General features: G+C 36.9%; 4 protein-coding genes and 1 pseudogene across 7 annotated transcripts; 2 read left to right on the forward strand and 3 right to left on the reverse strand.

Annotated features, from left to right (window-relative positions):
* The first annotated feature begins 4,252 nt into the window (after positions 1-4,252).
* LOC113688595 (protein RICE SALT SENSITIVE 3) lies at positions 4,253-7,146 on the forward strand. Of its 3 annotated transcripts, none has more exons than XM_027206466.2 (7): positions 4,253-4,784; positions 4,973-5,023; positions 5,284-5,412; positions 5,606-5,711; positions 5,941-5,982; positions 6,117-6,173; positions 6,281-7,146. In XM_027206466.2, exons 1-7 carry the CDS (start codon positions 4,654-4,656, stop codon positions 6,989-6,991), a joined length of 1,227 nt encoding a protein of 408 aa, XP_027062267.1. In that variant the 5' UTR covers positions 4,253-4,653; the 3' UTR covers positions 6,992-7,146. The 3 variants fall into 3 exon arrangements, with proteins under 3 accessions (XP_027062267.1, XP_027062269.1, XP_071905275.1); XM_027206468.2 differs by having other exon boundaries at positions 4,436-4,784; positions 5,284-5,423; XM_072049174.1 differs by lacking the exons at positions 4,253-4,784; positions 4,973-5,023 and adding an exon at positions 5,070-5,191.
* Positions 7,147-9,440: 2,294 nt separating this feature from the next.
* On the reverse strand, positions 9,441-10,127 carry LOC113687642 (uncharacterized). The gene has a single exon (XM_027205205.1). It carries the CDS (start codon positions 10,125-10,127, stop codon positions 9,441-9,443), a length of 687 nt encoding a protein of 228 aa, XP_027061006.1.
* Positions 10,128-15,128: 5,001 nt separating this feature from the next.
* LOC113688625 (probable protein phosphatase 2C 39) lies at positions 15,129-18,932 on the forward strand. Of its 2 annotated transcripts, none has more exons than XM_027206505.2 (5): positions 15,129-15,370; positions 16,636-16,884; positions 17,115-17,391; positions 17,904-18,058; positions 18,607-18,932. In XM_027206505.2, the coding sequence occupies exons 1-5, from the start codon at positions 15,338-15,340 to the stop codon at positions 18,742-18,744; spliced, it is 852 nt and encodes a 283-aa protein (XP_027062306.2). In that variant the 5' UTR covers positions 15,129-15,337; the 3' UTR covers positions 18,745-18,932. The 2 variants fall into 2 exon arrangements, with proteins under 2 accessions (XP_027062306.2, XP_027062307.2); XM_027206506.2 differs by having other exon boundaries at positions 15,230-15,370; positions 16,584-16,884.
* Positions 18,933-19,798: 866 nt separating this feature from the next.
* Positions 19,799-21,945, reverse strand: LOC113687643 (eukaryotic translation initiation factor 5B-like; annotated as a pseudogene).
* A 2,290-nt stretch (positions 21,946-24,235) lies between these two features.
* Positions 24,236-26,694, reverse strand: LOC113743592 (uncharacterized). The gene is made up of 2 exons (XM_027271643.2): positions 25,927-26,694; positions 24,236-24,689 (listed from the first exon to the last, which is right to left on the reverse strand). Exons 1-2 carry the CDS (start codon positions 26,376-26,378, stop codon positions 24,464-24,466), a joined length of 678 nt encoding a protein of 225 aa, XP_027127444.1. The 5' UTR covers positions 26,379-26,694; the 3' UTR covers positions 24,236-24,463.
* Between the last annotated feature and the right edge of the window lie 1,079 nt (positions 26,695-27,773).

Here is a 27,773-nt window from a genome sequence, read left to right on the forward strand (position 1 = left end):
TCATGATAACATTGATGCAAAGAAGAAAAAAAAAGAAAATTATTGATGGTGTAAAGATGTCAAAATAGATAATTCCAATTCGGATTACCCTATGCATGTAAATGCTTGGCTTAATTCGGATTACCCTGTGCATGCACCCGACATCTAGGACATAAAAGCTCTATTGAATAATTAGTTATATTTGTAAATGCAATTTTAAACAGTAATGTTGGATAATATTTGCCCCGTTGGATTAGCTGTTTCTGAAGATATTTTTGAAATATTTTACTGTATCAGTGTATATGAAAAATTTTATTGTAGATATGTTTTTTGGAGGGATTTTTGAAATATATTTTGGGGTAATTTTAAAATTAAAATAATTTTATAGTACTTTGTAAAAATTAATACTACCACCCACAATCACCAATGCCACTATCTCCACCCACCACCACCACCACTATCACCACCATCCTTTCATCTTCCTCTTCTCACCCCCTTCCTCTTCCCCTTTTCTCTTCCTCCTCCCCTTCGCTTCCCCTCATACCCCGGTCCTTCCCTCCCCCTCGATCTGGTCTCGACAAGATCGAGGCCTTTGGTCTCTAAATCACAACCAGAAAATTGTGACCTTCTGGTCGCGATTTGGTCGTGACTAGAGGCCTCGATTTGGATTGGGGGAAGAGAGGAAGAAGAGGGAAGGAGGAAGGAAGAGGAGAAGGAAGAGAGAAGGGATCGTGACGGTAATGGGTGGTGCTGAGTATTGGTGATAGATGAAAAATATTTTAAAATTTATTTTTTAATCTTTTTTATGTATATTTGTGAGTTATTTTTGATATATTGTATGAATCATATGTTTTTTGAATTGTTTTTGTTTGTGAATTACTGTATTATTGTATTTGAAAAACTAATTTTTGAAAAACAAGTCAATCCAAACGGAGCCACTAGTACTGTAGTATTAGCATTTCACATTTGTTACTCCCAAGTTGTACTAGTAACCTTTCCATCAAAACAGGCACATAACGAGCTTCATTCATCAAAGTAAACACTAATACATTTATCTACTAGTGTGAATACTCGTGCTATGCACGGTGCTGGCATTATTGAAAAAGTAAAAATAAAATGGTGAATAAAAAAAGTTTAAAAATTGTACCAATACAATTAAAATGTAATATTTGTCTAACAATAGTTTGAAATATGATAGAATGTGCATATCATTCAAGAACTGCCTTTTTTCAGAAAATAGATCCTAAAAAAATAATAGAAATTTATTTTAGAAAATGAATGATATATGAACAAAAATGAATGTAATTGAATGTTGTTAAAATGAAATACTTACAAATATTATGCATTCGATTTGATAAATACAAAAATCTAGACAAAAATCTATAACTCACTACTTGTTCCGTTCTTGAAATTTTTTTTAGGGTTAAATATAATAAACCCCTTAACTTTACATATAGTTGCACTGTACCCCCTCAACTTTACATGTAGTTACACATTTGTGATTTTTTTGAAACGTGATTGTAATTTGCAAAGCTCATTTGTAGGGGTGGTTATAGGGTTAGTTTGGGGATAAATATTTTTTAATTATAAAAATGTAACATTGTATTAAAATAACATACGAATGAGCATTTGTTTTTAATTAAAGAGTAAAAAGGATTTAAAGTATAAATAACAAAGTATAAACGGTTTATGAAATAGATAGTGGGAATGTTTTAAATTTTAAATTTGATTGGTGATAGGGTTGGTTATAACCCACTACTATTTATGTATTAAAATAAATACAAAAATCTAAACAAAAATCTATAACCCACTACTTGTTCGGTTCTTGAGATTTTTTCTAAGGTTAAATATAGTAAATCCCTTAACTTTACATTTAGCTGCACTTTACCCCCTCAACTTTACATTTAGTTGCACTTTACCTTTAGTTGCACATTTGTGATTTTTTTGAAACGTGATTGTAATTTATAAACCTCATTTGAAGGGGTGGTTATAGGGTTAGTTTGGGGATAAATATTTTTTAATTATAAAAATGTAACATTGTATTAAAATAGCATACGAATGAGCATTTGTCTTTAATTAAAGAGTAAAAAAGATTTAAAATATAAATAATAAAGTATAAACTATTTATGAAGTAGATAGTGAGAATGTTTTAAATTTTAAATTTGATTGGTGATAGGGTTGATTATAATCCACTATTTTTTATATATTAAAATAAATACAAAAATCTATAACCCACTACTTGCTCCGTTCTTGAGATTTTTTTTAGGGTTAAATATAGTAAACCCCTTAACTTTACATATAATTGCACTGTACCCCCTCAACTTTACATGTAGTTACACATTTGTGATTTTTTGAAACGTAATTGTAATTTACAAAGCTCATTTGTAGGGTTAGTTTGGGGATAAATATTTCTTAATTATAAAAATGTAACATTGTATTAAAATAGCATACGAATGAGCATTTGTCTTTAATTAAGGAGTAAAAAGGATTAAAAGTATAAATAATAAAGTATAAATGGTTTATGAAGTAAATAGTGTTAATGTTTTAAATTTTAAATTTGATTGGTGATAGGGTTGATTATAATCCACTACTTTTTATGTATTAAAATAAATACAAAAATCTAAAAAAAAAGAATAACAAAGTATAAAAGGTTTATGAAGTAGATAGTGGGAATGCTTTAAATTTTAAATTTGATTGGTGATAAGATTGGTTATAACCCACTACTTTTTATGTATTAAAATAAATACAAAAATTTATAACCCACTACTTGTTCCGTTCTTGGGATTTTTTTTAGGGTTAAATATAGTAAACCCCTTAACTTTACATTTAGTTGCACTTTACTCTCTCAACTTTACATGTAGTTGCACATTTGTGATTTTTTTGAAACGTAATTGTAATTTGCAAAACTCATTTGTAGGGGTGGTTATAGGGATAGTTTGGGGATAAATATTTCTTAATTATAAAAATGTAATATTATATTAAAATAGCATACGAATGAGCATTTGTTTTTAATTAAGGAGTAAAAAAGATTTAAAGTATAAATAACAAAGTATAAACGGTTTATGAAATAGATAGTGAGAATGTTTTAAATTTTAAATTTGATTGGTGATAGAGTTGATTATAATCCACTACTTTTTATGTATTAAAATATACAAAAATCTAGAAAAAAGAATGAGAAATTTAGAAGCCATTGAGAGGGTCTCTGATAAAAACCCCTTCCTCAATACATATAGATATAGATTGTAGTGTGGAAATGAGAATAAGGGTTTAGGTCTATTGATCGTGTTTAAAATACACAACAACAATTAGAGTAAATCCAGTAATTAGAGGAAGGCTCTTAGAGTTTTTTCCGCACGGGAGGGGGTCATTGCCTTGCTAAATTTTAAAAAATTCACATTTGCACCAAAAGTAAAATTAAAAAATTTTAAATGTGTTATTTAAAAATTTGAAACTTTTTGCCCCAACAACAACTATAGATTACTTTATGTTGCATACTCAAGTTCAAATATGTTTTATATTAGCCCTCTCAAGGTACATGTTTTTGGCTCCCACTGAGCTCTAGTTCAGTGGGAGCTCTACATGTTTTATATTAACCACTGAGCTAAGCTCAGTGGCCACCGCCTCTCCTGGTGGGGTGGGAGGTTAGGGGTTCAACCCTTGCTTCCCACCAAATTGTCTGCCTCTCATGGGCAATTCGGTTGGTTTCAGCAAGCCTCCTTAAGAGTTGATGTGCAGTACCCGCAAGGGTCCGAGTCCCGTGGTTATCGTGTTCGGGGGGATGAGGCCTCTCCTTCCGGACCGGAGTGAGATTAGTCGGGTCCCGTAAGGATTAACCCGGACACTCACTCCGTCAGCCAAAAAAAAAAAAGGTACATGTTTTTGGCACTGGGTACATGTGTAGTCTGTCATCTGGTGAAAATGAAGAAAGTTCGGTGTTTTACACAAATTAAATACTAATGAAATATCCAATTTTATTCTCTTAATACTACTAGTAAATAAATTAGATTATCATACGATTGTACAAAAATAGATGAGGGGTACACAAGTAAATTGCATGGGCAGCTCAGCTCTCCTTAGTCCCTAGTCCTTCCCCTCCACTGTTTGTGCATTGTTTGGGGCTGGGGAGAGAGATAAAAGCTGTCCCCACCAACCCATTTTCATGGTAAAAACTAAAATCCACAAGCAACGAAACAAAAAACAAACAAAAGAAAACTTCAAACCAACAACATCTTCTTCGCACAGACACACGCCCGCACACAGACTTTCACTCCCCTCACTTTCTCTGTCAATTATTCTCTCTTTTTGCTTCCCCCAGGAGGAGTAATCAATCAGGTTGGGTAAGTAAGAATCTGGTAAGAGAAGAAGGTGAAAAAAATGTAAAAGAAAGAAAGAAAGAGACTGGTAGACCGGAAGTAGTAATAAAAGCGAGGAAGAAAGAAAAAGAAGGGACTTCTTGTAGTTGTGGGGGGGAAGATGGGACGAAGAAAGACTACTACTCTTCCTTTTCCTCGTGGTTGATAAGCACTATTGTAGAGTTTCTCGTTGCTAAACAAGATAAAAATACTCTCCCTACAAGCTCATTTACACTCTCCATAGCAAGTCAAGAAAAGGGGTTTTACTAGGAAGAAAAAGTAAAGGAAGAGAGAGAGAGAGAGATAGATAGAGAGAGGAGAGATGGTGGGCTCAGGAGCATCAGATAGGAGCAAAGAAGCAGTTGGGATGATGGCCCTTCATGAGGCCCTCAGAAGCGTCTGTCTCAACACAGACTGGACTTACTCAGTCTTCTGGACCATTCGTCCTCGCCCGTATGTCACTTACTCTCACTTTCTCTCTTTTGTCTTCCTTTCTTTCTGTGTCAACCAACTCTGTTTTCCTCCGTCCTTTTTGGGATTAATCTGCCCCTTAGTATTATTGCTGCCATCCCTTTTGCTTTTGATTTTCTTTTTTGATGTTTTCTTTAATCTCTCATTTGGGTTTCCTCCATTCCTTTCAGGAGGGTCAGAGGTGGCAATGGTTGCAAAGTTGGTGATGACAATGGTAGCTTGTAAGTGTACATAACACTAGAGTACAACATTTTGCTTGCTTTTTAGTTTTAAAAAAAAAAAGTTTTCTTGAGAGCATGGAAGCGAGAAAAACGTTGTACTGACCATTTTGTTAAAGAATAACTTGCTTTAGCATGGTACTAAGGAGGACTCTTACTGGCAGAATAGATGTGTGTCTCTTTTTTCTCGTGATTTGTTGGTATTATTCACTAGCGGACTGGATTTTGTGGAATTGAAGGTTACTTGGTTAAATTTTCTGCAGGATGTTGATGTGGGAAGATGGATTCTGCAGAGGAAGAGTTGGGGAGTGTTTGGATGAAATTGAAGGCGAGGATCCTGTCAGAAAAGCCTTCAGCAAAATGTCTATTCAACTATATAATTATGGAGAAGGGTGGGTACTGGGTAGGTGCTTTGGTATTGGATTTCAATTTTGTCTCACTCGCACAACTCACTTTCTCCACCAGCTGGATGCTTAGAGTTAATATTAGTTCGCAGGCTTAAGGCAATTTAGGAGATTTTTATTTTAGCTCTTGTAGGTTAGTATCTGGTACTATGCGGATTCTGATTGTATGAATTGGTTGCAGGTTGATGGGGAAGGTGGCTTCTGATAAGTGCCATAAATGGGTTTTCAAAGAGCCTACGGAATGTGAACCGAATATCTCCAATTACTGGCAGAGTTCATTTGATGCTGTATGTATACATCAAAACAGAACACTTAACTGTGATTATCTTCTCTGGTAGAAAGTAAATACCGTGTTTAACCATCTGGCAAAATAATGAATCCCGTTTTGGGCGTAGGGTATTATGGTAGTATGCCAAAAGTGGGCTTAATCTTGTAGTTCAATTATTTGTCTGGTAAAACATGAAAACCATGATCTAGACTGATGAATCCTAAGTACTTTTGGTTTATTAATTGCAGCTTCCTCCCGAGTGGACTGATCAGTTTGAGTCAGGTATTCAGGTCAGAAATCAAAGTCCAGCACTATTATTGCTTCTGTCCTGCCTTTTCCTTTCTATATTTGGGTGTTTTGTTCAAGTTTGCTTCATTATTTACTCTTTTTCTTGCTTAGTCAAGTCTTGATTTGTTTTCACCAGACTATTGCTGTAATTCAAGCTGGCCATGGCCTCTTGCAGCTCGGTTCCTGCAAGATTGTGAGTTTTGATTACTGATTCTTTTGCCCTTTTCTTGAACTTGAATACTTAGCATAGCCCGTGAAAGAAAAAGTAACTGGAGATGAAAATCTTTTTATACTTCTCAGATACCTGAAGACCTCCACTTTGTGCTGAGAATGAGGCACACATTCGAATCTTTAGGCTATCAATCAGGGTTTTACCTATCTCAGTTGTTCTCTTCCACAAGGAATAGTTCATCTCAATCTGGAGTTCCTATGAAGCAGCCTACCATGCCTATTCGCTCTCCCCCTCCCCTCTTCAGTTGGGGTCCCAGGCCGATTCCTTCAGCAAATGCAGTCCTTGCATCTCCCAGCTTTCAAAACTCTGCCAGGCTTGGAATACCACCGTCCAAAGATGAGACTCATATGTTCCTTCTTCCTCATTCATCTGAAGCAAGAATGGAAGATATGATGGGAGATCATGAACATGACATCAAGTGGCCTAATGGATTGACATTCTTCAATGCTCTCACCGGACGAAGTGACGATGCTAAGCTTTTGTTCAATCCTGATGGTTTAGGTAGCAAGGCAGAGCAAAATCATCATCCAAATCCAAATTCAGATGCTTCAAGTTTGCATAACAGTAGCGGTGCAAATCCAAACGAGTTCTTGAGCTTGGATAGCCATCCAGATAGCGTTAGGAAGATGGAGAATAAGTTCAAGAGGAGCTTTACATTGCCTGCAAGAATGAATTCATCTTCCTCATCCACCTCACTAGATCACCATCAACATAATCCTGGAGAGTATAGGAATGAAGCAGGGATGTATTCTGATGTCATGGAAACTTTCCTGGAGTAATTTGGCAAGGATTGTATGAGGGCATTAAGGGTGCAAACTTGTATTTAGGCAGCCCTTGAGCTCTCCCTTTGTCTCGGAATCATGTTTGTTTTAGACTTCTAGTGCTCTTGGTATCTTGTTCTTTCATCCAATGGACAGTTTTCCATGTTGTTTTAGATTCTCAAGTTCATCTTAGTGAAACATCTAACCCCCAAATGGCCTATAAAATCGGCCATTATGGAGACTACATATATGCTCAAAAAACCTACATGGAGAGCTCAATGCTACGTTACTTGGAAACATTCATCAAAGACCTAACCTCCGACTGGTAAGAAATGGCTTGGTTTTTGCTTTACTCCATGGTGTGGAAGGTCGCGGGTTCAATTCAGTCTACTGACTGCCCTTCCCCTCCCACGGTGACAAGGTTCGCAATGTAGAGCAGACCATGCTGGTCCAGATTTGAACGTGCAAAGTTACCATATTTACATTTCCTGTTTCCTGTTCTAGATTCCACTGGTGGCCAATGAGGCGAGATTTTCTCTGTTACTTTTTTTTTCTCCATTCATCTATCTATTTTTAAAATTTATACAATTAAGTTTTTCTACAATAATTTGTTTATGTTAATAATTTTATTTTTCACAAGCAGGTCAACATACTCAAAAATCAAACTCATCTGTGAATGCTTTGTGATTCAATTTGCCCAGAACATTTTGATGGTGCAAAATGGGCTAAAATTATGATGAAAGTTGTAAGGTTTTATCCATCCAAAAAGTAAAATTTAATCAATTTAGTTTCATTTTTTTTGTATATGCTTTAAACAAAAATAATATTATAATCATGCTCATTTGGGTGTAATTGGCAGAAAATTCTATACCTAACAATAATAGCCTGCCTCTCGACTTAATTTGTGTGTTTCACAGATGTTCAAAATCCACGTCTTCTATGTAACATCAATTCAAGAACTGGGATGAGGGGCCTATTTACGACCCCTCCCAATTGGCATCACCCTTGATCATGTAATGGTGAATCCTTTATTCTGCATGATTTTGTCTCAAGTATCCTAAGGAACAATGGATTGACCCTTGTCGACTTATGGTCCTACGCTCCTATAGGATAAGCCATTCACTGGGGTGATCCTTTTTTTGAGTGCCGTAATTCTTTAAATGCATTCCAAGATTAGATACCTGACTTCACCCGTCGAGGAAGACTATATATATATATGGCTATGTAGTGTTAGTGGGTTGAATAAACAAGACAAAAAACTGCCGTCTTGTCTTCAGTATACTGTATCTGGGGTTTCCATCAATCCTGATCTCAGGGCCGGGTGACTGCCATGCGAAATATAATTAGGCAAGTGGCAACCCATATAGGTCATATTTGTCTCTTTCTAGTTACTGCAACATCCCACTTCAACCACTGAATGGCTGAGGGGGAAGATTTCTAACTTGTTTCTACTCGAGTTGATGTGACAAATGCACCTTCCTTGACATTTTGGCCCTCACTCTCGACTGGATTTGGAGCAGACGAACTTGATTTTGCCATGGAAAGATTCTTGTCTGTTTGGTTTATCCGGCTTCATTGTTGTTCTTGTAATATCTACTGATGAGGAAGTGGTAATTCTTGGCTAGGATTGCTCGATCCCATTTTGAGTCCACGAGATGTGCTTACAAGTTAAAAATAGAGGATCCGCATCTTTCAGCACATCCAAGGGCAGCAAAAGTCTGTGCAGACTTGCTCGGTTGGGGCATCAAGGAAACTGTTGCCGTTGGATTCTTCCTTTTATCATTCTCCGGCGGCTTGTCTATGTTGCACCACCGGAAAGTTTCCACAAAGTTATTGTTTATCCAACCATTTCATATTTGCACATTGAGCCACACTCGTAGAGAAAAAACAACAATATTGTGTACTGCTACTTTGTCTGGTAAAGATGTACAATTGTTAGAAGACAAAATGCTTCAATTTTGCACAACCCAGTACTTCTAGTATGTAAAATATAATAATATGTTTACAAGCGACTGCGAAACATTTGGACCAATTCTTACTTCAACATTGTCGTGGATGCTGTGTTGTGCAGTAATTTTTAGGGAGGAAGCGTCGAGTATGGAAAAGGAATTAACAATGGAATGCAGGCGAATGAGTCCTAGTTTCTTATAAATGCTCTAAAAGATAAATTTGGTCTTTAACATCAACATCTTCATTAAGATGAAATGATGATTCTGAACTATCAATAACGGGGCTTACAAGCCAAACCCCAATAGCTTTAATTGCCTGATTTTAGTTACACGCAGTTTTTCTTTCAGAGTCAAAATCAGTTTTCTAAGATTAGCTCGCAGATGCCAAGTAATTAAGTGATGGATTATGTCCAGCAGCAGTGAACCTGAGGCAGGAAATGGAAAAAAGGGAAAAAAGGAAAACCATTCAACCAATGATTCACTATCACTATTATCACTTGTCTCAACCTTCAAGCCTCTTATTTCTTTTCAAAACACTTCCGCGAAGATGGTTTCACAGCATGACATTCTTTGCATGCGGACGCAACAGCCCTCAAGAATTTCAGGCCAAACCACGTTCTTCTAGCAATTGTCCAATCCTGGCCTTGCTTCTTTGACTTGCATACTTGATCTCTTACAGAAATTTTAGCCTTCCTTGCTCGTGAAACTTGATGCATCATAGCTGGCGCCGGTGCAATGAATTGCCACCTTTGAGAAGAGCCGTAATGTGGAGTCAAAACAGGCTTCCTTGTTGCTTGGTACAAGTCTTTTTCAACAGGGTTTTTGCCAGCAATTTTTGTCTGATTATTGCTGAATAATTTGCTGTCCGATGTACACGGTCCTGCAGCCTCACTTGTGCTCGTTCTTGCACTGCTGCAGCTACTACTTCTGCTGCTATTCGTACTGTTGCTTCGCGACGACATCAATGAATCTTTGCTGCATACGCTGCTGGTTCTACTAGTTGATCTTGAGAAACTGATGACGTTGTTTGTAGGCTGACATGGGAAAGCATGAGGTAAAAGTATGCCATTGAAGAACAAACGATCTGCTGTAGAATTTGGTGAACCTGGTGTGACACAACCAAACTCGAAATCTTGATCTTGAATTGGGATGATTGGAAATGAAAATTTGTCCCCGGAACTGCTTTTTCGCCTGTGGATTTCCATGGAATTTGATCAGTTCTAGACTAATGAATTCAAGTGAGATATAGAGTGCTGGAGAATGATTTATACAGAATTAAAGTTGGGTGATATGAACAAGGTAAGAGGAATGGCTTTATGCCTAAATGTGGGATCACTGAACAAGCAATGGACCCCTTGTTGGGGCATCTTGATTAGACCTGGTGGTCAATATCATGTATTAGAACCTGCCAACTTAAGCCTTAATTAAACTATCTGATTTGTAATGATACTAGGAGCGTGTGGCTTAATCCAATGAAATTTGTTCTGAATTGGTTAAAGAATGGCAACAAAGAATGTAATGCCTTTTGATATATCAGTGGCTTCTTGTAGAATAGTTTACTGGCTTTCTTCAACTTCTCAGCCAAAACATAAGGATACATTTAAACTATATCACACTCTTGATCAAATCCCTAGCTTCCTACCATGATAAGTAATATATTAGAGATGTGCCCAGTGGAACTAGGTAAGTCTGCAAATCACCCGGGTGAAGTTTCACCAAGATTAACCATCACTAGAGTAGTTAGCCACCACGTCAAGGGTTCAAACTTTGCCTCCCATCATGTTGTTACTAATGTGATTTCTCTTAGATCCATGTAGGTGCGTAGTGCATCCGTATTGTCCGATAGTGATTCAATCTCTGTCGATTCCCCTTGACTCAGTTAGGTTACCCCTTAGAATAGGTTAGAGTAGGAGTAGGAGTAAACGGTGACAATTGACAAAAAAATCCAAAAAAAATTCACCAAGATTCTTTATCTGGTAGAGATTTACAGCATTGATGGATGGCAAGGTTTCAACAAACTTTACATTTTGATTATATGGTTGACAGACGATCGGACGATCAACTTTGAATAGAAAAATAATTGTCCACACAGGTGAAACATTGAAGTATCCAGTCTTTTTAATTTAGCCAAAGTGCCATAAAAAGACACCAAAGCAGGAGTATAATTTTTACTGATCCTTGTTTTGTTAATAGCTATTGAATGGATATGCATGAGTCTCTGTCCATTTGCTTTTGTAACTTTATCCCTTGGAACAACACAACTTCCAAGAATACTTTGCTGAAAAGCAAAAGAGGATTAGAAGTGCGAGAAAAATTATGGAGTAGTAGTAAAAAGTATTCAAGTGTTGGCATATTGGGTTGTCTGGGCTATCCCAAGAAGCTGCAATCATGGGTTCAACATAGCTTTCTTTTGTGTATGGGAGCAAAGGCAAGAATTAGGACTTCTTTTGGAGAAGAAATCAATCCCCATCCCACTTTTTCCAATTTTATTATAAACCAAAAAAAATTCTCTGTCAACCTCAAGCATGGCGACAACTGATGTCTGCAGAAAATTATTGTCTCCTATTGGGTTTCCTTAGAGGATCATTGGGCCCATTGGTCCCCACTATTGCCTGAGGGACCACAGGTCCGCCAACGTGCCGCCACCCAGAAATTCAATGGTTAATCGTCATTGTTGGGCCTCCCAAGTGATGCTGAAAAGTTTGAGGCTACTATTCTTTCGGCTGAATTGCTCATTCCACAATTGGTTCTATCAGCACTACTCCGACCCAATAAACCCACCCACTTCTCTCCAGCATTTATCTTGACCAAATCCAGCTACTACTATTTCCTTTTCTGCTTATCACAATTAAGTAACATTTTCCATTTTCCATTTTGTATTTTATGATTTTATCTTTGGTCTGATGTCATTTTTTTGTATACGTTCTCATTTGTTATCATTACTACTATTTGACTTAGGGGAAGGGAAACGAGTGGCTGATAAAGGAGAATTCATATCTTATTTTGCACTGTTCTAATTGTGGAACATAAATTATTATGACAAAATTGATATAGGCTGTAATGAGCCCTTAGCTTTACCATACCAGTTGAGTCTTCTTCTTCTTCTTCATGATAGTATACATGTTTGTGATAACTAATGACTGAAGAAAGAATACGCGGTTGGTAGAATACATGTTTGATTGTCACAATTGGAAATCTATAAAGGAGAAGTTTGTGTTTGGATAGGAGTTTATTTGACATAATTATTGTAACATTTTTTATGATGTGATGTATGCGAGATAAAAAGATGTATTGAAATTTGTATTTATGATGCAAGCAAATTATTTTTTTCTCAAATCATCCCAATCCAAACACACTAGAATCTAATTTCAAACTTCTTGCACATATATCAATAGTTATATGTTCATAAATACATAATATTTATAAAAGATGAAAGGGTGAAAATTTAACAATTTCACAAAAAAAAAAAGGTTTGAACATAAGTTAAAAAAAATAAAAAGGTTTTGACAGTGATTTGATATCACTAAAACTTTAACACAACTGAGACGGGAAAAAATGACATATAACAAGGGGATGAAAATTGAAGTAGCCGCATTTTAAATCAATAGACTTGAGTTGACAAAACAAATAAAAGGTAAAAAAATAAAGGAACACGCAATTTGTAGTAAGAATTTCAAACATATTACTTGATATCTTGAATGTCATTTACTAATTTATTTAAAATTTCTTGCAGGATTTAAGAGTCGAATTATAAATCTTAGGGATAATTTCATAAATTTCCCCTAAGGTTTCTGACAGTCTCACACCTCTCTCCTAGGGTTTTTAAAATATCAGAAACTTTCCCTAAAACTAAGTAGGCAATCTCAAATCCAACCCAATTAAAAAATACAAACAACTAAAAATGGGGAGCTGGAGAGAGACAACAATTTGATACCACAAATGCCCTCATTGTCTTGCATTAGTGAGATAATATCATATGAAAAATAACCAGAGAATTTAACAAGAATGAAACCTCAAGGGGGTGCAAGTGAAACTAATGACTGAATGAAGGCTTGAACTTCAGTTTCACACCTAGAAAGCAATGGCTCTTTTCTGGTCATTATTTGCAACGTCTGTGTGCAATGACCAATTCACAAGCCTATTTATAAGAGCAAAATGCAGCAGCAAAGGTGAGAATCTAGAGCATTCTATGTCATGTATCAAGCTTTCTTTGACATATATCAACAATAGCTTAAAGAGACTAATTGAAATGACTTGTTGTACCCGAAACTTTCTAGGCCATATATCAATTATCAACTGGCGCCTAATTTTGGCGTCATTTTGTTCATGGCAACTTATATATTCATTAAAGGAATCTAAATAATCGTTGATTATATTAACCGTATTCATAACTAACTTAACTAAATTTGTCTAGATAATTGCAAAAATATCTGTTAACTATGCAGGTATTTAAGTATTTTTGCTAACGATGATGTAAGAAATAGGACCAAAAATTTTGTCTAGGGAGGTATCTAATATTTTGGAAACCTCAAGGGAGGGGAGTGAGACTGCTAGAAATCTTAGGAGAGGTATATGAAAATTTCCCTAAATCTTATGATGATCTAATTAATGTTCTTATCGGGCGAAATTGGGTCATTCAGTAAATTATTGGGAAAATTGCAGAAACCTCCCATGAGGTTTCTAACACTCACACTCACCTCTCCTATGGTTTAAGAAATAGCATTTGACCTCTCTTGAACTTTGCTGATTCTTTGCATATTCAGTCTAAGCTGAAAAAAGTGACATTAAAGTATTATTTTAGGAAGTGAGATGAGAAATTTGTACCAAATTTGTCCTTTGTGCTACGTACCAAATTTGTCCTTTGTGCTACATACCAAATAGGTTGTATTAGCAAATAGTATTAGCAAAGGAATGACAAAGTATTACAAATCAATGCTAATACCAAATAGTATTAGCAAAGGAATGACAAAATATTACAAATCAATTAACAATTAATAAACTTTAAAGGTTGTAGTCTTTGGACAAATGGGCATTACCTATTCAAAGTACCCGTTTTTTATGGGCATCTTACTCTCAAACATTTAATTTATGATAAATACATCAATGTTTGTAAATAAAATTCAAAAAGTGTTACAGTAATAATCTTACAAAAAGGAAATCTGTAAGTTATCTATTTAATATAGTTTTTTTCCATTACATGAACAAAGTATCGGCTCTTTATGGGCATTTTATTTTGAATTATTAAATTTATGTTAAATACATAAATGTTTGTAATTAAAATTGAAAAAGTGTTACACTAATATTTTTATGAAAGGAAAACTGATAGGTTTTTTATTTAATAAAAGTTAAATATATGAAAGTAAAAAAAAAAAAGAAATTACCCATAACATACCAACTCTTTATGGGTTTCCTTAATTATATGAACAAAGTACTAGTTATTTATGAGCATTTTACTCTGAATCATTTAATTTATGTTAAATACATAAATGTTTGTAAATAAAATTCAAAAAGTGTTACTCTAATATTTTTATGAAAGAGAAACTGATAGGTTTTGTATTTAACATAAATTAAATATGTGAAGGTAACACTTACAGGTGGGTTAATTAGTTACTTAATTTGTTGACAAGAAACAAGGTTTCTTTTGCAAAATTTGTTCATTAGGTTTCTCCAAATAACGAGGGTATAAAAGTAAATTTTTACAATCTTTTGTTAGCAAATCTGGCACAAATTTCTCATTTCACTCATTAAAATAATATTTTAATGGCACTTTTTCTAGCCCGGATTAAATATGCAAAGAATCAGTAAGTTCAAGGGAGGTCAGTGCTATTTCTTAAACCATATGGAAATGAGTGCTAGTATTAGAAACCTCAGGGGAGGTTTCTACAATTATCCCTAAATTATTTTACCTTGATTCGTCATGTAAATATTTTACTGTATCGTTCTTAACTCAAAACGACTTCCCCAAAAAAGAAAAAGAAAAAGAAAAAGAGAATCAGAATGAATAGGAAAAAGGAGAAATTTTCGTAGGGCATTAAAAAAAAGGAAAAATCAATAAATGAAAAAGCCAAAAAAGAAAAAGAAAAGAAAGAAAAAGAAGACTCCAAGCTGATGGCCCTAACACGTCATCATCGATAGTTGCAAAAAGGGCCGGGATTGGACTGGAGTGCACAGGGCACAGGGGGAGGAACCGAAAAATGTTGCGTGTCAAATGGTTGGAGGGGAATGGGAGGCTCGTCAGCCCTTTCCATCCACAGTTGTCTCTCATTAACTCACCTCCCGTTTCTCTCTCAATTCTTTCTGACAATTTCTTCATTTGTCTTCCTCGTCTGGCCTCACACCAATATCAAACTATTTTCCAATAATCATCTATTACATCTACATACAAGATCCGCGGGAATTAGTCTAATTTCTCACCATGGCTGGCAGAGAAATGTTGCAAAAAATGAAGGTACCTACAAACTTCTCCTACCCTAGTATTGGTCGGGATATTGATACCTTTTTTTTATTTTTTATTTTTAATCGGAGTCCGAAAATTGCATCCATTTTTCAATTTACAAAAGGCCCACGTGCACAATAATGCGGTTTGTACTTCTCTGATCATGTATTACCTGCATTCTTGTACGTTGTAACACCATATTGAGGGAACCTGGTACTCATTTTGGTGGAATTTTACCATAGTTACATGTTCAAATGTTGACTTTGCTTAGGAAGAAATGCTTCATGAACCGTATTGTTAAATGTTTTACCTCGTTAAGGGGTTTTAGTTGGGTAGAGTGTAGATAAGTAGTCTGAAGTAAATGACTCTGTTTTGGATAAGGTTGTTTATGCTTAACCAAATTAATGAAAGTTTAAAAAGATTTAATCTTTATCACAGTATTAGATAGTCGAGGGGTTTAAAAGGAAGTTTTCTTGAATCAAATGCATATTAGCAGGGATGTTACCTGACTTAGTTTCCCATCTAACTGACCATAAAAATGCAATCTTGAATTTCCCCGGCTCTTCTACTTTCTTTGGGATCAGTAGCATTTCTTTAAACCATCCTTTAGCAGGGGCCGTCTGGTGCCCAATAGATGCTGTAAAACAAGGCATACTAGCATTCAGTGCATATCTTAGCGTAGTTTTGTTAAATTGACGCCTCGCCCACAGTAGTTTATGTCAGTCTATTAGCATCTAGCCTCTTGAATCTCAGACTATTATGATGGCTTCTGTACTTCTTGTGGGAAGACAGCATATTCATAACCTAAGATGTAACTAAAGCTAAACTGAATGATAATGCTTCCCATTTTTGCAGACCTTAACATGTATACTTTGTTGTGCTTTTAGTATATAGCATGGTCTTTTATTCATTACATTCATGAAACAAGTTCAACTTTAGTAGGATATATGACCATGTTCCTAAAACTGACATTCTGGATATTATTATGGTCTTACATTCTCCCCATTTCTAAAAATATCTTTGTTGGGCAGATTCGAATTCAGTATATGACCTTCTCCCCAAAAATAAAAAGTAAAACAAAAGGAGGAAAAGAATTTAGTGAATGTTAAAATAATGCTCTTCCATTGCATAATGCTTCAATATTCCAATACTCTGTTAAGATACATAGTACAGTTTTGCTGCAATCCCGGAAACTGCTTCTGAATTCTCTTTTGTTTCTCTACAGTAAATCAGGGACAAAATACCATCTCAGGAAATAATTGCTTTGCATTTTGCAGGAAAAAGTGGGTTTAGGTTCATCTGCATCTGAAACAGGAAAAGGTAAGAGTAAAATGCACAAACATGTTACTCATGGTTATCACACAGTTGCCGGGAAAGGACATCATGCTATGGAGGATTATCTTTTTGCACAATTTAAGCAAGTTGGTGACAATGAGCTTGGTCTGTTTGCGATATTTGATGGTCATCTTGGTCATGAAATTCCCGACTACTTGCGGTCTCATTTGTTTGACAACATTTTGAATGAGGTAATGTAAACTTCTGTAGAACAGATTATCTTATTTGCTTAATAGTTATTACCTCCAAAAAAGATCGTCTTATTCCTTTTTAAATTTCTTCTCCTTCAAGAGAATGGCTGTCCTGTAAAAGTTCTGTACTTTTTTCACTGCTGTGGGGGTCTTATTCTTGGTTGATTGATTGCAGTATGATGATTCTCAATCTTAAGAATCTAAACATGCTTTTCTCCTCTTCTGTGTAGCCTGACTTCTGGACTCAAACTGAAAATGCTATTCGAAGAGCATATCGGATCACTGATGCTACAATACTAGAGAAAGCAGTTGATTTGGGTAAAGGTGGCTCAACTGCAGTCACGGCAATATTAATTAATTGTCAAAAACTTGTTGTGGCTAATGTTGGGGACTCTCGTGCTGTCCTCTGCAAGAATGGGGTAGCAAAGCAGCTTTCAGTTGATCATGAACCTAATAAAGAGAGGCGAAACATTGAGAATAGAGGTGGATTTGTTTCAAACTTTCCAGGTATGGAACTCTATAAGTAAGCAGAAATGAAATGCTAGTTACAGTTTTTGGAGGCTGTTGCACTTGCAGCTTCTTGTGCCTCTCTCAATGAAATTACAACATTTAACCAAGGTGGCTTTGACTTGTCATGCTTTGTAACATGAGAATCTTGAAGCTTAGTAAACTGTGGTTTCTAAGAATGGGAAGCCTTGCTACTAGACTCTTCTTCTCGGTATCATAGGTTGGCTTTGGACCTTCGATGATACTTGTATCTCTTTGTGTTTGATTATTTTCAAATTTCAAACTTTAGTGGTATGCAAGAGTTATTTTGGTAGAATGCTTCATGAAAGAGTATCCTATGCACATGCTGCAGTCTTTTCATAGGACCAAGGTCATGCCTTACCAATAGTAGAATTAGTTGGGTTCTCAAGATCTAAGAGATCTTTTAGTACTTTTGACCTGAACATAGACTTGGCGGTAGTACGAAGCTCTTATCAATTGACTTACATTTGTTGATGATTCTTATCATTCAGGTGATGTTGCACGTGTTGATGGACAGTTAGCAGTTGCAAGAGCATTTGGTGATAAGAGCCTGAAGCAACACCTCAGTTCTGAACCGGATGTTTCTGTAGAGATCATAGATGACGATACGGAGTTTGTTATCTTAGCTAGTGATGGCATATGGAAGGTCAAACTTCTCATCTTTAAAATTAAACTCATATTTGTGATTTTCTATATTTATTAGCTGTTAATATAGGATATTACTTTGCTGAATCTTATCTGCAATCAAGTGACATGGTGGACTGTGTCCATTCATGGATGAAATGATGGGATGTTTAGTTATGCGTGTTCGTGGTATTGAAGTTATTGTGGTGCATGCTTAAAATGGATAAGAGTGAACATACTCTGAAGCTGCCATAGACAATTAATTTCAGGAAGAATACTTCCTAAAAATCTTTTCTATTCTAGGATGATTAAAAACAGGGGATTTTAAGCATCAAACAGAATTGAAATGCTGAATATAACTAGATGAGGGAAGATGGGTATCCTGCATAAGAATAAGTGAAGAGATATGTTCACCATCCTATGCTAAACAATGTATTAGGTGATGTTGTATTTCGGTGGTTCTTTTGGACTGGAGATATTTGATTGAATTGTAAGCACTGCAGCTACTTGTTAAATTAGCGCTCTGGTTTTGGTGAAAAAATGTGCTAGAAGTTGCAATTCTCATGGCAGGTAATGTCAAATCAAGAGGCAGTCGACTGTGTGAAAGACAAAAAGGAAGCTCGGGCTGCAGCAAAGCACCTTAATGAGGAAGCTGTAGCAAGGAAAAGTAGTGATGATATATCATGTATAGTCATCAAGTTCAAATGATAATTCTGGCCTACTATTCTCATTCTGTAGTTTTCTGATATGTTCTCTCAATTGTCCAGTCAATTGGCCTTGGACCTCTTGGTTTTTGTACAGGTTTTTAAAGTGCTTGTTGTCTTTGAAAAAAAATGTGCAGAGAAAGTACAGTGGCGTGTGTATAAGCTCCCAAGTATATTGAACTCTGTTCATCATTTGTCTGTCTCAGCATGTTGATTATTCGTGATGGTTTACAACCCCTTTTTTTTTTTTTTTTTCCCTATACTTGCTATCGTCTCGAAAGCTTAAATGTACAATATACTGGTTAAGGTTGCTGTCGTGCTGTTGTACACAGCAGTAAAGTTTTGCCGTTAGCACATTTGTTCTCTGAAATGTAACTGTTTGGAATTTCGCTGAATTTTTACTGATTGTTCTTTCATATATGAAACATCCCTCGTCTTTGTTCACTTTCTGAGCAATCACTCGTACTGATTCAGATTCTTCATATGTTCATCTTAAAGTGATTTTTGAGATTGAGAAGACAAATTTGGGAAAGAACCGTGGTCTTATTTTTCAAGCAAATACACTATGCGAGTCCCAAGAGTCCAGGACTCTGCTAGTTCCTCGTTCCCTTGGGGCTTTCATTTGAAAGGTGTAGAACATAGCTTCTTCCTAAATGAGGACCGTAATTGCCATGATTGTATTTATGCGCTAAGAGTGTATGCAAGAGCGAAGAGAGACCGCTTAAGGTATGCAATAGGGATAATCAACAAACTGCCCCTTTGGAGCATCTCATAAAAGAATTCAGAGTGCAATTTCAGAGGGTAGTCTCCATGCAAGTTGGTACGCTCGAAACTATAACCTAAAAACCAAAGGTGCTGAAACTGTAAAAGAAATCCTTGTTCGGATTTGCAGTTTTCTAAACGAATTTTTTTTTTTGTTTTTCGTGAACACATTTTCTAATCATCTTTTTATATCTTTTCTTTTCACACATATTAAATTGATACGATACATTTTTTTTTACAAAAATTCTTAAAAATAACAATCCAAACGGGATGTTTCTTTTTCATTTTCCCTTTTTTTTTTTTACTCTCTCTCTCTCTCTAATAGAAGCTCTAATTCATAATATCTTGAAAAGATATTTCAACTTATGAACCAGCTTCCGCTCATCACTAGACAGATCTTCCCAAAAATATGTCTTAAGAATGTCAATTGACTCCCTAGTGATATGGTTGACAAGCTCATCTTCAATACCAAAATGCCTCCAAACTACTTCTGCTGCTCCTCAGGACAACGATCAATGATCTTAATGGTCACCTTTTGACCTTTCTTGGCATCATCAACTGGTATGTCACTGCTATTGATTAATTCAATATGGCCAATATCAATGAACTCCTTTCGAGGAATACATAGTGGAGTTCCAATCTTTGCAACGCCATCAAGACGTCCACCCCCAAAAGAATGGGATCCTTCTTTTTGAAAACGGTGTTTGGTATGGTCTCAAGAACACGGGGGAATGCTGCATCTCCGGCAGTTCTCTTCTACTCCTCCTCCTTGAGATAATCAATATGAGGCTTAAACTGATCAAACAGCTGATAAATAACATCTGCGCAGAACAATTCGATACCCAGTTTATCTGCAAGTTCCCAAATTTCCAGCGTGACCTCGACATCAAAAGCCAAAATGGAAGCATATTCTCTCTTCTTCCCAAGCATGATGCTCCTTTCTTTGCATCTTTTTCATCCACAGGGCCAATGCTTATAATGCTGAAAGGTATATTAACTGCAGGATTCTTCAAGAATTCCAAGAGGGCTTCCAAGGAGCCAAGAGAGGCAGCTTTAACATATACTCCCTCCCCTTTTTTTTCAATCCTATTCATGGCTGATGTGATATCCTCCATTGCTTCTATCTTAATACGTTTCACATCGTCATTTGGCTTCACAACAAAAATCCCAGAGCCAGCAATAGCATTCTCAAGACCTTGTGCTGCAATTTTGATACTCTATGCAGCATTGATTTCTATACAAACACAAACAATTGTCCTTCACTCGGAGCTCTTTCAGTGGGTGGGGTGTCAGACTCAATACTATTCGAATTCCATTAACAATAGGACCCTGCGTGCCACAAATAACTATTTGATCTCCTTCATGGAGCAGACTATTTACTAAGACCACTGCAATGGTTGTCCCAAGTCCTTTAACAACCTTAACCTCCAAAACAAATGCACTGCACTTGGTTCTGATAAGTAAGTTCCCGAACCATAGTCCTTTGAGCCCCCTGCACCAGTAAGAGTAACAAGTCTGGGACCCCTTCACCACTAATTGCACTAGTAGGCACAATGTTGAATGTCTCCCCCAGATAGTTGTTTTCGTAGTACAATGCAGCGTTTATTCCTTGCTCCTGGAACTGTATGATAACCTGAGTCAGCCTCTTGTTGAATTCATTTTGCACACCTTCGGACTGTTGCTTCATTGCCTTCACTATGGGTGCATTGTAGCATTTTTTCCATCCATAAGGTTTGTCAACCTTGTTGAGCGCGACTATGAATTGCGTGCCCATCAAGTTCAAAATAATGAGGGATTCGACTGTTTGGGGCTTCAAGCCATGCATGATATCAACAAAGAGAACTGGAATGTCACACAAACCTGACAATTTGTTGAGTAATGCCTCCTACATGATCTTCCTGAACATTAGTGGCACGAAGTTAATCAAGTAACATGGTTTTCCCAGCATCAACATGACCCATAACGCAGCAGATTGGAGAGCGGAGATGACATTCTAATTTTCCTACTTCTTTAAAGGAATTACCTTTTAGTTCTACAACCTCAGCTTCAGGATGAATCTGAGATTTCAAATGTGGGATTGCCTTGAACTCCTTAATGACCATTGGAGGTTTAGGCTCCTGATCACCAGAATCAACATCTACTTCAGCATCTGGACTTCTCCTGAGCAGTTTAAGATCAGCACCATCATCCCAAGTAGTATGTGTTCTCTATGTGCCTCCAATCTACGAGATTCTACCTTTTGCTTACTCGTCAAGAGTTTCCGTTCTTGCTTTTTCTTCAACCGTTTTTCTTTTTCCCTTTCCTTCTTCAAACTTTTCTGCTCTTGTGCCAATCTTTCAAGCTCTTCTTCCCTGATCCTCTCCTCTTCTTCTTCCCTCAATCTCTCCTCCTCTTCCCTTTTTCTCCACTCTTCAGCTTGTGTTAAGTAAAGCGAGCTTCTCATGGATCTCCGTCACATGCTTTGGAACTTTCCATCTTTTCATTCTTGTTCTTATATCCTTGCTCTCTCCTTGTGCAGTGCTACTACAATTCTTCATACAAGGCTTGGACGGCTTCTTCTTCTTGTCCATCTGATTCATTATGCAAAAATAACAAGGGGATACTACTGCTATTCGTTTTTTGGTTTATGAAAGAGTTTAAATCTGACAAGAAGAAACCTGAGTGTCAAGGTCTACTGATTAATGTCCTTAATTACCACTAGACTTTTTTTTTTTTTTGGGACAGTAAATGAGGCTGTAATTAATCCAGATAACAACATTTGTGTTTCCAGTTAATCAGAAGTATCTCTCATCTTCTCCTACTCTTCCTACGTCTATCATCATTTTTGCTATCGCTTTCACTTTCTTCCAAGCTCGAGGATGATTCAGACGAATCTGACTCATGAGAACTAGAAGTACCGATTCATCAGATTCAGAAAGAGGCTTCTGCTGTTGCATGGCAAGGCGAGGCATGTTCTTCGGATGCTCTAGCAGATTTTCCGTAATACCACCTAGACCAATTGATGTGAAAAAGTTGACAGAAAACCTAGTGTTTCTTGGATTATCCTTGGGAAAAATCCACTCAAAGGAGTCCCGAATTGTAGGGTCATTTAGCCGCTTGTTCAGCAAGCCGATACCAAGGTGCACAGACGATTCCTGGAAGAGAATCTGGATGAAATACGGGAAGAAGATGTTGTCTCCTCTCCTCTGTCAATCGTATGTAAGACAAAACGTGCCAAGGTAAAGCATCAGTGCTAAGCAAGTAGGCAAAAAATTTGGCCACATTACGCAGTTTACTTGTCTCAAGTCGATGGATCATAGAGTACTGTTAGACAAAGCATTTTTCAAAATTTTCTTGATGAATCTTGTTGATCATGCAAAACCGTTGGCCAAGAAGTCCATATTACGGAAGGTAAGTCCTCTTCTGGCTGCAGCACTCCAACGACATAATACACAATTCCATCTCCTGACCAGGCTCTAGCTTGATTTTCAGTAGGTTATGACCAGCTTCTTCATAATGGGCCAACACAAAACCACAATGTGTGTCAAAACAATTCCATTATACACATTATGGTTTTGTTTTGGAAAGAAAAGGAATAAAAGAAAAGAAAATAACAAGGTGTGGCAGAGGCAAGGGAACAAGATTAGGAGAAGAATCAGTATCTCATAGTAATAGTAGCTGATGGCAAAAGAAGTCCATGGATTCTGAGCATAATCTTCTGATCTTGCAGGCAATTTTGGCTGAATTTCGAACATGCTGTTATTTACACTACTTCCCAGCCCCTAGATAGGCAGAGCTTTCCAAAGCATTTATATTTAGGGTACAAAACTGACGTGCAGCCTTGGTTTCTTACGTTTTATTGAAATAGTGAAATGTTGAATCTATTGTTGTTCCGTTTATGATCGTATTTTAAGTCTGGTCTTAACGAAGGAAGCACTGTAGAGAGCAGGTAAATTTCTTTGCAGAAAATGATGGATTATCCATGACAAATGTTAATAGGCCTTGGAGAAAGAAATGACGAGATTCTAATATACTCAACTGATTAATCTGCTGAATTTAAAATTAACCATGCCCCTTTGTTTTGATGATAAGGTCCGTGGATCAGGTAAGTAGTGAAATCATGAATCGTGGATCCCGCCATCCTGGAAAGCCGACGAGAGAAATGGTAATCCATTTCGAGTTCAAGTTCAGAATGTTACTGCTGTTACCAAAATTGTCTCTCCGCTTTGGAAATTGAAGAGTGTTCTTCAGCTGCACACAAGCTGGAAACAGAAACCTTTGCATGTAAGTTTCATAATTGTTTTGATATTGCATCTTAGTGCTTTATAATGTAATAAATAATGAATCCACATTGCTTAGATTTTAATCAAAGAAACAGAAAAAGAGGGAAAAAAAGATTCCCTGGACAGTACATTTGCCACAGAATTGGAGTAAACAATGTAGATCTGTGCGCTAGAACTTAGAGATAAAGAACTGGGGTGTAAATGAGCATAATCAAACTGAACATCCTAATATTCAAACTTATTGAATTATTTTAACGAGTTTCAAAATTTTATTTAAATTTAACTTGTTATTTGCCGAAAATAACTTGAATGAATTTTTAATCAAATTTAAAAGTTGCCGAACATAAAATTTTGTTCAACCTTGGGTTGACTAAGTGACAAATCAAGCTTGAAAGCGAGCTCTTACTAAGCCAAGCTCGATTTGAGTATTGGGAAGCATGGTTCATCTTTCAGCCTTATGAAGAACAAAAATTTACGCCTCACAGGGGAGTTGAAGGTAGATTCAACACTGAAATAGTCTGGACTAACTGCTAAAGTTAGGACAATACTGCCCATTACAGACCGCATGGAGGAGAAAAGTGAAACAATTGCAAGTAGAAGTTATCAAAAGTTGTGCAAACTAACTAGGCTCGAAGCTATGTCATAAATGGCATAAATATTCCATAGGATGACAGAAGAGAGTAAGCAACTAATGAATGCCTAATGGATGTGGAGTTTTTGGTGGTTCTCTGGTAAAACAATTGGGGTTCTTCCTCTTTCATCAACCTGCCTGCATTGATCTTTCTTGGCTCCCGGATTCGATCCTCGTCGTCCTGATCCTTCTCCACGAGATTCAGTAAAGTGCTTGCGGCGTCGCTCATTGTGTCCTGCTAAGCGTCGGCGACAACTTCTCTTTGCCTCATCAAATTCTGAGAGGTCGTGGAATCTGGATAGACAATATAACCAAGTCTTGGACCTTGCAAATTTGAGAACTTACGCGATAACAAAAGCAAAAGATTGTCAAGAGGAAGATAACTGGCAGAAAATAGCCAAAAGCCCATCAACTGGCATTTGTTTATCCTAATAAAGATCAAACAAGATAGAAGCTATCATGAAAGGATAAATTTGTGAAGAAAAAAGCCCGGAGATACTAGGACTTCTAAAGAATATTTATGATCTGAACTAACTGAAGTACCAGAGTATGGTCAAATTTCTTCATCACTGCTAATGAAAATTGTTTAGGGCTTGCTTGATCCATTTTTAGTCAGGAGTTCCTTGTACACAGCTTTTGTCAAACATGATTCTCAGAAAGCTAAGTTCTCCATTACGCAGATACTCTATGAACTAGTAGTCTTCAATTCCAAGATCCCACTGAATGATTTTTTTTTTTTTTTGCTGTGTTACTGGGAAATTTCACAAAAAATGTCACTCGTATACAGCGTAATAACCAAACATATTTCAGAAGAACGTTGACTGGGATACATCACAGCTCAGTCTCCCTGACGGCATGTCAGTAAAACTGGCCATGCTTGAAGTAGGAGGCATTTTAAGTACACTATTTGATGTACGGTCGAAGGCTCAAAGGTCTTTGGCGGAACATTGACAAAAATACATTCCCTGCTACATCGTGGCATACGAGTCCATTTTGATGACCAGCTGGAATTTTAGTTTGGAAGACTTAACAGTTATCTAAAGAAGCTACACCATATAATTTTCCCAACTTGTTCAGTAATGCACAAGTATAGTGATACAAATCAAGATGCTCTTTAAACATTATCTGAAGGATTGTTCTTTAATCTTCATCTGAAGCATTTTAGGATGTAGTATTCCTAGTTGATAATCAGTAGTTCATTCGAGCCCTGAAGGACACTTGATCTATCGACAAAGAAGGCCACGGTTGCGTACTTCATTGCATGTTTAGTCACAGCTTTGACACATTTGCATATCTTATTTCCTAATTATGGGTTTGTTTTTTCCCATTTTTTCCCTGTGACAAGACAACAGAAACTTAATTTATGAATTTAATCACATTAATATTTTCCTAATCATGGTTAATTCTTCCAGAGGAGGTACGATGAGATAAACAGCTCGTAACTATGTTTCTATTAATTCGGAAATAAGCATAGAGGATTTGGGAAAGCAGGAAAAGAAAAAATTGTCTTAATGAGTCGAGTTCTACAAACCTGCTGCACTGCTGACAGAACCTCTGCTTCAGTCCTTCAACCACGACAACTTCAGCCTTAGCATGATACTCACACACCTTGTGCCTCTTGTGGTAGCTCTTTGAATCAGTAAGATCAGCCTTACAATTCTCCGCCCGGCAGCCCGGCGGTGGTGCCACTGCCACCGCTCCACCACCACCACCAGCACCTTCAGCAGCAGTTCTTGAACCCCTCTTCCTTGGACCCTCATCAAAATTCATTCTTTTCTTCTTAAGCTCAGGCTCCACCTCAATTTCTGCTCCAAAACCACCATTACCATCTTCTTCTTCCTCCTCCTCCTCCTCCACCTCTTCCTCTTCCTCCTCCTCCTCCTCTGTGTCAGTCTCTGCCTCTTCCGTCACTTTCTTGGTTGGAGCAAACGGGGAATGCACGGCTGATGATGATTGCCTAAGGTGGTGCATGTGAGGCTCCATGATGATAGCGACCTTGTGGAGGGCTCTTTCTTTCTTATAATTCAATTCAAGAAACTAGAGTGAGAAGACTACAAGAGGAGGATGCGAAAGACTTGAAAGATATGGGGTGTGGGAAGAGTAATCAATGGAACTGAAGGCATGCTGAGACAAAGCTTAAAAAGTAGTACTAGTACAATACTACAACATTAGAGAAAGAGAGTGAGATGGAGAAAAGAGAACTGAGGGAGTGAGGACCACTACAATTTCTCCGCACTCTTCTTAGCTCCTTTTGTCTGCATCCTTCTTCTTTTTTTCTTTTTGGGGGTACAAATCCCCTTTGTCTGCTTGTATAGTTGTTCTTGTATTTGTATAGGCAATATGCAATCATGCATGCCCTTCTGCGATTGTTAGTGTGTGTGTGTGTGTTTTTTTTTTCTTTTTTTTGGGAATAATGAATTGGGATAAGTACTTGGGTAGTTTGAGAAATATGTAGCTTAACAGATGGAGGAGGGGAAGGCTCTGGTTTGCTCTTAGAGACTTAGGCTTAGTTTGGGAGTTTAGGATAGAAAAGAAAAGAAGGGAAAGCTTAAGTTATGAGAGAAGAGAAGAGAAGAGAAGAGATTGTTATGTTGTTTGGGAGTTTTGAGAATTAGTGGAATGATTTTGGATATGGAAGTCATTAAATATTTATTCAAGGCATTTTTAAGGATAAAATAGGCATTTTAGAAAAATTAACAAGCTTTCTCCAAACTTTCTCTCCATTTCTTTCCAATTTGGGAGGAAACATTTTTGTCACTATTCATCCTCTCATTTCTTTTCTTTTCTTTCCTACTTAAAACTATCAAACAAAGGAAAATCAGTCTTTCTCTTCTTTTCTATCCAAATCATTCACTCCCAAATGAACCCTTAGGCTGAGGCTGAGGCTAACAGTAGTTGGCGTAGGTGGTCAAATTATAGTTATTAGTGTTATAAATCGTGTTGTCTTGTTTTAGTTGAACAGGGTGCCCATAAATCCCCATTCTCAGTCTTGTCGCGTGGATACACGCTCAATGATTGGATTACTTGGTGGATTCAGGTGACATGTGGTGACCGGGGAAGGATCATTTGCAACTGCAATGGGATATTTTTAGATATATCCCCCCCTATTTTTTTCCTCCCTGTCTTTCCTAATCAGACTATAATTTGTTAAAGTTTTACTTAGTTGATGCATGTATTATATCTATACATTTCATACATTAGCATCTTGTGCATGAAATTTCTTCGTAAAGAAACGAACGGCCAATATAATTGCAGTAACTAGCGCTCTTGCGAGTAGTTCGACCAATTCCGTAGTCTAGTAGTTATTGGCAGGTCTCGTGATCGATACCCGTATATTACCTCGCTTTGTATCCTTGGGGCAAAAGTCTATACCGTTTC

The sequence above is a fragment of the Coffea arabica genome, chromosome 5e (genome assembly GCF_036785885.1).
Source record: "Coffea arabica cultivar ET-39 chromosome 5e, Coffea Arabica ET-39 HiFi, whole genome shotgun sequence".
NCBI classification, from domain to species: Eukaryota; Viridiplantae; Streptophyta; class Magnoliopsida; order Gentianales; family Rubiaceae; genus Coffea; species Coffea arabica.

Excerpts from the sequence above, each read along its gene's own strand:
- LOC113743592 (XM_027271643.2), bottom strand. The coding sequence starts at position 26,378 with ATGGAGCCTCACATGCACCACCTTAGGCAATCATCATCAGCCGTGCAT. Across the intron at positions 24,690-25,926 it reads TTCTGTCAGCAGTGCAGCAG|ATTCCACGACCTCTCAGAAT; the intron begins GTTTGTAGAACT and ends TTGTCTATCCAG.
- LOC113688625 (XM_027206505.2), top strand. The coding sequence starts at position 15,338 with ATGGCTGGCAGAGAAATGTTGCAAAAAATGAAG. Across the intron at positions 17,392-17,903 it reads ATTTGTTTCAAACTTTCCAG|GTGATGTTGCACGTGTTGAT; the intron begins GTATGGAACTCT and ends CTTATCATTCAG. Across the intron at positions 18,059-18,606 it reads CTAGTGATGGCATATGGAAG|GTAATGTCAAATCAAGAGGC; the intron begins GTCAAACTTCTC and ends TTCTCATGGCAG.
- LOC113688595 (XM_027206466.2), top strand. The coding sequence starts at position 4,654 with ATGGTGGGCTCAGGAGCATCAGATAGGAGCAAAGAAGCAGTTGGGATG. Across the intron at positions 5,024-5,283 it reads GGTGATGACAATGGTAGCTT|GATGTTGATGTGGGAAGATG; the intron begins GTAAGTGTACAT and ends AATTTTCTGCAG. Across the intron at positions 5,413-5,605 it reads CTATATAATTATGGAGAAGG|GTTGATGGGGAAGGTGGCTT; the intron begins GTGGGTACTGGG and ends AATTGGTTGCAG.
- LOC113687642 (XM_027205205.1), bottom strand. The coding sequence starts at position 10,127 with ATGGAAATCCACAGGCGAAAAAGCAGTTCCGGGGACAAATTTTCATTT.